The sequence below is a fragment of the Malania oleifera genome, chromosome 3 (genome assembly GCF_029873635.1).
Source record: "Malania oleifera isolate guangnan ecotype guangnan chromosome 3, ASM2987363v1, whole genome shotgun sequence".
Classification (NCBI taxonomy): domain Eukaryota; kingdom Viridiplantae; phylum Streptophyta; class Magnoliopsida; order Santalales; family Ximeniaceae; genus Malania; species Malania oleifera.
In genome coordinates, this window is record NC_080419.1 from 17,848,495 (window position 1) to 17,860,374 (window position 11,880).

The window sequence follows — 11,880 nt, forward strand, 5'->3', positions numbered from 1 at the left end:
AGTTCACTGAAAGAGAGAAAAATTCGTTATTTTTATCCCTGAGCTGAAGCCAAGAGATCCTGGACTTTTGCTTCAAGATACTTTCTTCAGCATTTAGCATATTTGGGTAGCATTCCTCCTTTGAAGAAGCAGTAGAAATGTTTTCAGGCATTGAACAATTCAATAGAGCCACCTGAGCTTTATCCAGCTCTTCCTTTGCTTGATTAGTTCTATCACCTATACTGGTAAGGAACTCCTTATGAGATGACCATAGGGTATTCGTAAGAGTTTTCAACTTCTGGCATAATATGAACATAGGTGTACCACTTATAGAGGTGGAGTCCCAAGAGTTTTGAAGATCATCAAGGAACTTAGAATGGGTAGTCCAACAATTCAGGAATTTGAAAGGAATTTTATGAGCTCCTTTAGAAATTTCAGTGTATAAATTGACCACAGCAGAACAATTATAAGAGATAGTAGAAGGAAAAAATTCCACAATGAAATTAGGGAAAACCATGTTGCTGATCTGATTTGTTACATTCTGTCATTGTGTCATCCATGCTCGAGTGGAATAAGAAATCCCTAAAATCAGCCATTCCTGCCTGACTGGGAAGGGAAATGGGTCAACTGCTTTCTGTCATATTTCTAATTGTGCATGCGTTGGAGTCACCCAAAGGAAACCAGAGAAAATTGGTCAACTTAATTGAGAAGTTGAGTAAAAGAGACCCCATCTCTTCTTTCATCTACTTCATTTAGGCATACATGAATGAGATCCAGAAGCTTGGAAATCCAGAAGGATCAAGCATGCCCTTCCAAAGAAAGGCATTGAGCATGAGGAATCACCTCTATGATATTGAAAAAAGATTGGTCCTTCCATGGGAAGGTGAGAGAACCCACCGCTTACTCTTCTCAGTTGCTTGAGAATCCTTGGCCAAATGATTATTGGTTACTTTATCATCTTGATGTAAATTGAGTGAGCAGATTATGTGCTAAATTATGTTAAAACTGATGTGGCTAATGCTAACTAAAAATTCTGAAGGAATCACACAGGTAATTGTGATAAATTTTGAACTCCTCAATGTAACTGAAATCTTGTAATATTGCTTTTACATTGCTTACCTTCATTGATGGTTTTTTTGTTCCCATTCTTGGTAATTCTAATTACTTGTGTGAATCACGAAGTTATTTGGTGTTTGTTCTCCTTCGACACACTGTGGCCATAACTTTAGATTCGGATGTTCATTTGTTTTCCAGGACTTGTGTGCGGCTGGGAATGTGAGGCATGATGCCTAGGGGCTTCATATATCATTAATTTGGAAATTTACACTATAAGTAGTCTTGTGGTGTCTCAATAAAGTAAAGGAATGAGAGGAGTTTTTTATGATCGGAGAATTGGAAGCATTGGTGACCTTGTTCTAAGTAGGTTGGTCTTTGGTGCTTGTGTTTTGACAGATTTACAAGTTTTTGACTGGCTGATATTCGTAGCAACCATCTTCTTTTCACTCTTTTGTCCCCCCCCGCCCCGGGGTAGTTTACTTGATGCCCTTTTGTTGGATAATTAGATTTGCATACTATTGCTTTTTTAGATGTGAAGCTTGTCCACATTGAACAATTTTTAAGCAAAAATTGTGGGAAGTAGATTTCCTCACTTTAGGAGTCAACAAGAAAGGGTCGACATTGCATTCCTTGCTTCTTTTTGAAATCTTTCTTTGATTTATTTATATCTGTCATGCAAGATTCGTTTACGGCACATATAGATTTTCACAACTGTCTTTCAGATATATATTGGAGTCTGCAAGCTTTGAGTTGTTCTTCAAATTTGTGGAGCTGCCTAACTTTGATGTCGCTTCTGACGCATTCACTACCTTTAAGGTTGGAGCTATGAGTTCGTAAGTTTTGACGTTAGTTTGTTTTTGATTATCAAATGAGAGAACCAATTCTTGCTGCAACTTCTAAATGTCCTTAATATAAAAAACATGGGCAGGATCTGTTTACTAGACATGGAACTGTAGTCTCTGAATTTCTGACTGCTCATTATGAGGAGGTTTGCTTCTTTCTCTGTATTTTTTGGGAAATATATCCTGTACAAGTCTAGACATCACCAAATTTTGGATTGACATGTTATCCAAAAAGGATTTTGGATTGGCATTTTGGAACTTTGATATTCATTGAATTCTTCTTGATCTTCTTGGACAAAGATTCCTTGGAGGAATATTCTGAACATCAGGAAGCTCCTGTATTGTGGGGACATTGACGTACTTATCCCTGATTTTCTGTACCTTCATGGTGCTGGAAGTGAAGATAATTTCCTTCACACATTAGTTTTACTTCTCATTGTTCATTTTATTTTCCTATTTTTTTAGTTTTGCTTTTGTCTTATCTTATAAGAAATTGTTGTTTCAGTTCTTTCATATTTATGAAAGACTCTTAACCTCATCTAATTACGTGACTAGAAGACAATCCTTGAAGGTTAGCTTGTTTATGATCTCCATATTTGCTTCCTGCTTCTCTTGATCTATAATATGTGTTAAGGGTAGACCTTCAATGGGTTTTAGCTTCTCTCGGAATTTCTTTTGGAGCCTCCAAATTCTCATATAATGAAGCGCTACATTTTAGAAGTTCGGTACTTGAAAGTAATGATGACGTTGTTAAAGGTAATGAGTGTTGTCTCATCATTAATTTCATTTTATGGATTTTTTTTTTATTTAGACGGGTAGAGGGTGGTATTGCACAACATATATGCTTTAAGTTCTGTGCAATAATCCTGCAGCTGAAAATATTTATTTTTAAAAAGTTCCATAGCTTTAATTCGTGCATGCTAGGAAAAGATTGTTTTCACAATGAGTTAGAAAGTTCTGCAATTTTCTGTAGTCTTTATTGTCAATTTATTACCATTTGCCAGAATTCCACATCATGCCTGTGTAGCTTTTTTGCATCTAATTAAGATCACTGAGTTAGCATGCTATTTTCTCTTGATATTTAAAATTTGTGACTGATTCTTTCCTAGTTCTTTTGCCCTGCTCTTTTTCTATTTCCTTCATAATTTTGATTGCCTTTTAGATCAGGTTTTTGTATTTCCTGGTTGCTATTGTTTCTGTTTGGGTTGCAACTTGGGCCTGGTTGGTTTCAATATTTTTATAATTTTAAATGTATCAAAACAAAAAAATTCATCAAAATGAATGGAACTGCAAACTTTTACAGAAACAAACTTGCATCTGTACTTTCAGTCGCTCATAAAAGTATGGGCATCCCTAAACCTCTTTAATACTGGTACAGTGTGGCCTTTAGCGGTCTGTTTTTCTTCTTGTTCCAATACGTTGAAGCCTCATTAGCCTTCCTTGCCTACAGCTGGAACTAGTTCCCCATAGTGGCAAGCCTTTACCTACATTCTGAACCATGTTTTTGTCAGGTTTGATTGTTATGGACTGCTTCCTTGGCATCTTTACACTCGGGATATTAATTTAGATTCTGGTTCTGCTCAGGTACACTTTTCAGTTAGACTAGATTAGTTTCCACATTTAATACAACAACAACAACAAAACCAAGCCATAAGTCCCACTAGGTGGGGTCGGATATATGAATCATTTTCCGCCAATTTATGCAATCATGGACCATTTCTTTTGACAAATTCAGGGATATTAAATCCTTATTCACTATTTCCTCCCAAGTTATTTTAGGTCTACTCCTACCCCTTCTACTATCCCCCACAATAACTACCTCTCTTCCTCACTGGTGCACTATATGGCCTACGTTGCAAGTGTCCATACCATTTGAGTCGTCCCTTTCTTATCTTATCTTCTATAGGAGGTACACCTAACCTACCATGAATATGTTCATTCCTTAAATTTATCTTTCAATGTTATACCAAGTTTCCACATTTAATATATTGAAAAATTGAAGCACTGATTTTATGAAGCAGTAAGCAACTATGGACATTAATTTAATTTAATTTTTTTTATGTAGAGTATTTTAATTTGGTTAAAATCTTTTAAATTGTAGGTTGTTATTGTTTAGTAAAGTTGTATTTGAGCTTGTTTGGATTTCTAAATTATTTTTCTTGCTTCCCAAGCATTGTCAGCCTATAATGGCTCCTACACATTAGTTTTTCTTGAGTAGGATTGAAATTATAATTGTTTCGGGCATTCATCTTGCATCACTTCTTTTCCTGTGCTCTTATCTACTTATTTATTTTATTCTAATGGCTTTTATTTATTTGTCTTGTGCAGGACTCGAGCAAAAACATCCAGATATCTGCTTTTCATATTTTCAAGGTGCAGGAATTTCTTTCTTCTAGTATATGTCAGGTGCTAGCTTTTTGATTAATGAGATTAAAATGTGGGCAGAAGGGGAGCCTTTGTGCAATGGTAGTTGTTGCCACGTGACCTGGTGGTGGTAATGGGTTTAAGGCGTGGAAACAGCCTCTTGCAAAAAGCAAGGTAAGGCTGCGTGCTATAGACCTATTGTGGTCTGCTCCTTCCACAAACCCCACATACATGGGACCTTCATGCACCCGGCTGCCGTTCTCAATTAGAATGTGGGGCAGATTCAATGTTAGAATAACTTAACCATTTTAATTAAGCTCACAAAAATTTCAGCACTGGACATATGATTTTACAAAAATAGGAAGGTAATGGATTGTCCTGTAAAATGAAGATTCCATTGTATTTCTAATTGCAGTGAATGCGCAATGTCTTGCTGTGAAATGCAGCCTTTTGGGAGAATCAATGACTGCATATTTAACGCACTGCTAGTACTAGTACATCGGAGAATTCTTAATTGCCCACAGAACTGTTGTCAGAAGAAAAATTAGAATTGTGTGTTCCTAAAAATAAAATCATAATGCACTTTCCTTTAAAAAAACACTGAAAAAGGTTGCTGTTCTAGATGTTCTGAGAGCCAGTCAATTTACAGTCAGGCCCCTTTGTTCTAAAATAAATAAATAAATAAATACAATGCTGAACAAGATAAAGCCATTTGATTTTGATTTTTACCTGTGATATGTAAGCCCATATTTATTTATTTTATTTTTTCTCGAACATCGACATAGTGTTAGGACCTTGTGAGCAACCAGAAAAATATGACACTAGAAATTTAACGTGGTTCGGTCAATATCGACCTACGTTCACGGAGCATACCACAAATTCACTATTCACCGGAAAAATACAACTCTCTTCCTCCTCTCACTCTCTTCCTCCTCTCTTTCTTCTCTCTGCTCTCTGAGCTTCTCACTTGTACATATTACAACTTCCTCAGCTCTCTATTTATAGGGCTGATATTTAATCACAATTTAATACAATAAATTATAAATTTGGGAGATTATAATCATGGAGATAAATGGTGGATAAATGTCCAGCTTGCAATGGATAAATGATGGATAAATGTCCAACTTGCAACGCCAACTCTTCACGCCTGGCTCCAGCTGTATCTCCTGTCTCCTGCTACAACAATCTCCCACTTGGAGACGGAGACACCTCCTCATGAATAAATGATGTGCTCAAAATATGTCTTTAAGCATGAAGACCAACTGAAGTTGAACATAACTTCACCTTCTCTGTAGTCACCACCTTAATTAACATATCTGTCAGATTTCTGCTACCTTGGATTTTTTCAAGTATCAACATGCCGTCCTCTATCAGAACTCTGACGTAGTGGTAACGCAATCCAATATGCTTAGTTCTAGAATGAAATGCAGAGTTCTTTGCTAGATGTATCGCACTCTGACTTTCACTGTACAAAACATTCCTCTCTTGCTTTAAATCAAACTCCGTTAACAAACCCTGAAGCCAAATCATCTCTTTACTGACTTCTGTCACTGCTACATATTCAATTTCTGTAGTGGATAAAATAACAATCTTCTGTATCTGTGACATCCAACTAACAGCTGTTGTGCCAACAGTGAATATGTACCCGGTGGTGCTTCTGCGATGATCAATTTCACCTGCAAAATCAGCATCTACAAATCTTCGGATTTTCATATCGCTTTTGTCGAAACATAGGCACTTATCAATAGTGCCTTGTAAATATCTCAAAATCCACTTTACTGCTTCCCAGTGTGTCTTCCCTGGATTTGATATATACCTACTAACAGCTCCCATTGCTTGACCAATATCCGGTTTGGTACCAACCATAGCATACATTAGACTTCCAACGGCTGAGGCGTATGGTACCTTAGCCATGAAGTCTTTTTCTTCATCTGTCTGGGGAGACTGATCCTTTGAGAGACGGAAATGACCTGCCAATGATGTATTTACAGCCTTGGTGCTGCTCATGTTAAACCTCTGTAAAACACGGCTGATGTACTCTTACTGAGATAACCGCAACTTGTCTTGTTGCTTATCTCTAGAGATTCGCATCCTAAGAATCTGCTTTGCAGGACCCAAGTCTTTCATATCAAATTCCTCAGAAAATTGCTGCTTCAATTTTCTGATCTCTTCTATATCTGATCCTGCGACTAGCATATCATCAACATTTAACAGTAGAATAATATAGCTAACACGATACCTTTTGAAATAGTAGTAGTGGTCGGCATTGCATTTTAAAAAATTGTTCCTCTGCATACAGTTGTCGAATTTCTTATACCACTGTCTAGGAGCTTATTTGAGACCATACAAACTCTTCTTCAATTTGCATACAAGATTCTCTTTACCTTTTATTGAGAAACCTTTTGGCTGTTGCATATAAATTTCCTCATCAAGATCACCGTGAAGAAATGCCGTCTTCACGTCTAACTGCTCAAAATGTAAACCCTCCAAGGTAACAATACTCAGAACAGATCTGATGGTTGTCAACTTCACAACTGGTGCAAAGATTTCGGTGTAGTCAATTCCCTCCTTCTGCTCGAAGCCTTTAACTACCAACCGACCTTGTACCTCCTGGATCCATCATGTTCTTCTTTGATCCTGTAAACCCATTTGTTGTGAAGAACCTTCTTACCATTGGGCAACTTAGCTAGTTCCCATGTTTTGTTGGAGTTAAGAGATTTCATCTCGTCTTTCATTGCAAGCTCTCACTTGCTCGCATCTCCTGCTTGACATGCTTCAACATAGCATTTAGGTTCTTCTCCATTTATAATAAGTAAATGGTTCACATACCTCTTGTTTGGTACGTGCTGCCGAGAAAATTTCCTAAGCTCTGGTGTTAGAGTAGGAGGTGGTGGTGCAACAATCTGCTCCACATGTTCCTTTACCTGAGGATTCTCGGTGTTCTGCTGAGGATTCTCGGTGTTCTGCTGATGTGTCCTTACACCTTCTAAAACATCATCCACATCTACAAAAGTTGTTTCAGACTCTGTAGATTTTGTTGTATGTTTATCTTTGTACATCACATTCTCATCAAAAATCACATCTCTGTTTCTGATCACCTTTTTGTTTTCATCATCTCAAATGCGATATCCATATTCATCTCCACCATAACCGATGAAAGTGCATTTCTGAGATTTCGGATCCAGCTTATTCCTGACATGATCATTGATATGTACATATACAACATAATCAAAAACTTTCAAATGTGAAAGTCTTACCTCTTTGTTCCTCCAAACTTCTTTTGGTAGACTATAGTCCAATAGTACTGATGAACTTCTGTTAATCAAATAAGCTGCTGTGTTGACTGCTTTTGTCCAAAACATCTTTGGCAAACCTGACTGCATACGCATGCTTCTAGCTTTTTCTGTCAATGTTCTGTTCATCCGCTCGGCTATGTCGTTGTGTTGAGACGTACCTAGCACAATTCTTTTCATTCTAATACCATGCTTATAGCAGAATTTCTTGAACTCGGTGTCAACATACTTATCACCGTTATTTGTTATAGCTTTTTTATTTTCAAACCAGTTTCGTTTTCTACCATCGCTTTCCAAATTTTAAAAGCATCAAAAACACCAGATTTATACTTTAGGAAGTAAAGTCATACCTTCCGTGAATGATCATCAATAAACATGACGAAGTAATGTTTTCCACCTATGGACGAAACGGTTGTTGGTCCCCATACATCTGAATGGACTAGCTCAAGTCTCTCCTTCTTCGGGGTACTGATGTTTGTCTGGAAACTGAATCTCTTCTGTTTCCCAAATATGCAATCCTCACATGTGTCAATCTTCACCAACTGTAAATCACTCAACTTACCCTTTGAGTGCATTACCCTGAGTTCCTTCTCACTCAGGTGTCCGAGTCGTTGATGCCATAAGTTGCTATCATCATTTCCTATAGCAACTGTAATAGACATGCATGCATTAGGAGTTACATAAAGAGTACCACTTTTCTTACCTTGAGCAATTGTCAATGCACTCTTTGAAATCTTCCATTCATCACCAATGAAAGATGTGTTATATCCTTCATCTGCCAATTGACCGACTAAGATCAAATTCTTCCTCAGGTCTGGAATATACTTGACATCTCTCAGTTTCCATACTGACCCATTCATTTTGATCTTCACTGTCCCCTTACCGGCAATGTCGCAAGGTTGATCATTGCCCAGATATATTTTACCGAAATTACCTGATGTATACTCCTCTAGGCAATCTCTGCTGCAAGTGGCATGAAATGAAGCTCCAGAGTCTAACACCCAAGACTCCTTTTTGCTCTCCAAAGAGCAGATCAACAAATCATCATTTTCTAAAACAACATTTACTTCTGTCTTTGCCCTCGTCTCGTATTCTTTCTTCTGACTTCTGCACTAGTTCTTATAATAACCAGTTTTTCCATAGTTCCAGTACTCAATAACTTTTGTATTATGGGAACCTGTGTCCTGAGAATCTTTGAGATTTCTGGATTTAGACCGCCTGGGTCTAGATCTACCGCAGTTGTTTGATCGTCCATGCCTGTTTCCTCTGCCTTGACTTTCCATGTTCAAGGCTAAACTCGAAGTGGAGCCATGGTTTGACTGCATTCTGATTTCCTCCGTCAAAATCATGCCGACGACCTCATCGTATACAAGCGTCGATTTTCATGTAGAGCTATTGATGGCAGTAACAACATCATTCCAATTTTCGGCCAACTGACTGAGAATCAGTAGGGCACGAATCTCATTATCAAATGTTATCCCGACTGAGGCGAATTGATCCGACAACTCGTTGAAATTATTCAAATGTCTGCTAAAACTTTCACCTGCAGACATGCTCATGGTAAATAGTCTTTTCATAAGATGTACCTTGTTTGTGGTTGAAGGCTGCTTGTACATATTAGAGAGCGTATCTATCAAAAATTTGGTGGATGATATATGCTTGATATTGAATGCCACAGACTTTGACAACGTCATTTTGATGGCTCCGAGAGCTTTTCGATCAAGTAACTCTCACTTGTCCTAGTACATAGATGCTAACTTACTCTTCAATGGTAAGTGCAATTTCTTCCCAAACAAATAATCTTTTATCTGCATCTTCCAGAAACCGAAATTGTTGTCATTGAACATTTCAATTTTTGAGTTCTTTTTGTTCGACATCTCGATTCGCTGATCTAGAGATGAAATTAGCTCAAATGGATGACACGGTTGGATCTGGAACGATCGAAAAACCTCAAAAATGGTTTAAGTTGCTCGAAAAACGGACCCAAAATGACTCCGAAAAGTTAAGTCAAAGTTTAGGTCAAACATTGTCAACTGGCCAACGCTGACGTGGCAAGGCACTAACGTGGTCGAGTGCTAACGTGGTAGTGGGGTCCACCTGCTGATGTGGCACTGTGGGCCCAGTTGACGTAACGGTTGACCCAACATTGCTAACGTGGCCAGATGACGTGCCGCCCCAGGTCTGGATCGGTTCGGGTCGGATACAGATCCGCTGATCGGGTCTCGGGTTGATCCAGTCTGAGAGAGTCTCTGTGTCGGGTAGGGTGTGTTCCAGGTCGGGTTGAGGCGGTCTAGGCGAGGAAGACGCGTGGCAATGCGTGGGGCGCGTGAGCAATAGGTCAACGGCGCGTGGCGAAGCATCCTGCTCCGACGAGGCGCGTGGTGGCGCGTGAGGCTTCGTCTGGGCTCTGTTCGAGCTCCGACTTGCACGGTTCTCTTCGTCTCGTTGAGCTGAAGGTGATGGTGGCCTCAAAATTCAGTTTCGAGCCACTGTACAGAGCTCTGATTTCGGTGTACAACTCCGATCTGGCTTTTCTGTTCCAACCAGGCTTTGATACCACTTGTTAGGACCTTGTAAGCAACCAGAAAAATATGACACCAGAAATTTAATGTGGTTCGGTCAATATCGACCTACGTCCACGGAGCACACCACAAATTCACTATTCGCCGGAAAAATACAACTCTTCCTCCTCTCACTTTCTTCCTCCTCTCTTTCTTCTCTCTGCTCTCTGAGCTTCTCTCTTGTACATATTACAACTTCCTCAGCTCTCTATTTATAGGGCTGATATTTAATCACAATTTAATACAATAAATTATAAATTTGGGAGGTTATAATCATGGAGATAAATGGTGGATAAATATCCAGCTTGCAACGCATAAATGATGAATAAATGTCCAGCTTGCAACCTCTTCACGCCTGGCTCCAACTGTATCTCCTGTCTCCAGCTACAACACATAGATTTTGACAAAATATCTGAATGTTCATAAATTTGTTCATAGGTTAGATTTGTTTGCAACAAGCATTTTAATACTTGATACAATTATTTAGTATTGGATGCATCTATTAGCAGTAATAGTTACTGATTTCTGCTTTATAGTTATTGGATTGTGCTAAGCATTGAAACCATCACTAGGGACATACAATTGTTGAACAAGAAAATCTGACCTGGTAGTAAAGGAGCTAATGAATGAGTGGCAGGTGCTAAATAAAAGGGGTGAAAGACTTGCTTTGTACTGAATTGATCTCTGTGGGTAATCTAATAATAAAAGCAGCTTGTGTCTTGATTGAGGGAATTTGTTGAATTGCAGTAATTAAAGTCTTGCTAAGATGAAAAATGTTGGGATGTCTGATCAAGATCTACGTTTATCCTAAGTGATTTTCATTTTAGACTACCAGGTGGCTGTTTAAATTTCATATTAGGCAATGTGGTGCACTTCAAGAGTGCCATCATTATCCTTTTGATCAGGCATATATTACTTCATGTGTTTCTACTGCTTCTTTATTTGAAAAATATGACAGGCATAGAGTGTTCTGAATGTGTTAGTTCTCACAGATAATTTATCGGCTTTTCCCCAAATTTACCTGCAGGTTTTTGTTGCAAATCCAAACAAGCCACCAGAAATAAAAGTAATCTTGGCAAAGAATCATGAAAGATTGCTCACACTGCTTCACAATCTATCAGGCGGCAAAGGTAGAGCACATACCTGACCATGTATCTCTGCATTAGAATATGTGATTGGGTGCTAATTTAACATGTCTGGAATAATTCCACCAAGGCACTAACACATACTTCCTGGTACGGTCTTCTGTGCTAATTTATCACTCTTCTGCAGGTGCCGATGATGATCAATTTGAAGAGGAAAAGGAGCTGATCATCAAGGAAATTGAAAGAGTATCTCGCATACCCAATCCTCATTTTTAGATTTCTCTCTCTATTGTTGCTTTTCCTCTTGCACTGCGATTGTTTTTCTGAGGTTCAATATCCAATCCATATAATGTCTGCTGCAAATGCCATCTCTGTCTCCATTGTTGCTTTTCCCCCTGCACAGAGATTGTATTTCTGAGATTCACTATCCAATCCATATTACGTTTGCTGCAAATGCAATCTCTCTCTCTCTCTCTCTCTTGTGTTGACCGACCCGCAAAATATTAGTTGTAAATGATATTCTTGGGAACTGTATGCCTCAGTTGAAAATTTACTTTCATAATTTTTGGCATGAAAAAATGGCACTTCTAAACTGTTGGTGATCACAGAAACTGGTGAGTGCAAAAGACCTAAGCTATAAGCCATAGGCCAAATTCTTGTGCTGCTGGCTGCAAGTACCTCACACCACTTGCACACCAAT

The 11,880-nt window shown here is 38.5% G+C and overlaps 1 protein-coding gene across 2 annotated transcripts in view; it reads left to right on the top strand.

The window, feature by feature from the left end:
- LOC131150174 (uncharacterized) overlaps window positions 1–11,634 on the top strand; it is a 31,962-nt gene extending 20,328 nt beyond the window's left edge. The window contains exons 5-11 of one of the 2 annotated variants that reach the window (XM_058100763.1): window positions 1,758–1,851; window positions 1,964–2,023; window positions 2,383–2,448; window positions 2,535–2,633; window positions 4,206–4,250; window positions 11,123–11,225; window positions 11,368–11,634. In XM_058100763.1, coding sequence (XP_057956746.1) covers window positions 1,758–1,851; window positions 1,964–2,023; window positions 2,383–2,448; window positions 2,535–2,633; window positions 4,206–4,250; window positions 11,123–11,225; window positions 11,368–11,456 — 556 coding nt within the window. In that variant the 3' untranslated portion in view covers window positions 11,457–11,634. The remainder of the gene's footprint in view (window positions 1–1,757; window positions 1,852–1,963; window positions 2,024–2,382; window positions 2,449–2,534; window positions 2,634–4,205; window positions 4,251–11,122; window positions 11,226–11,367) is intronic. The other variant, XM_058100764.1, reaches the window with a different exon arrangement.
- The last annotated feature ends 246 nt before the right edge of the window (window positions 11,635–11,880 follow it).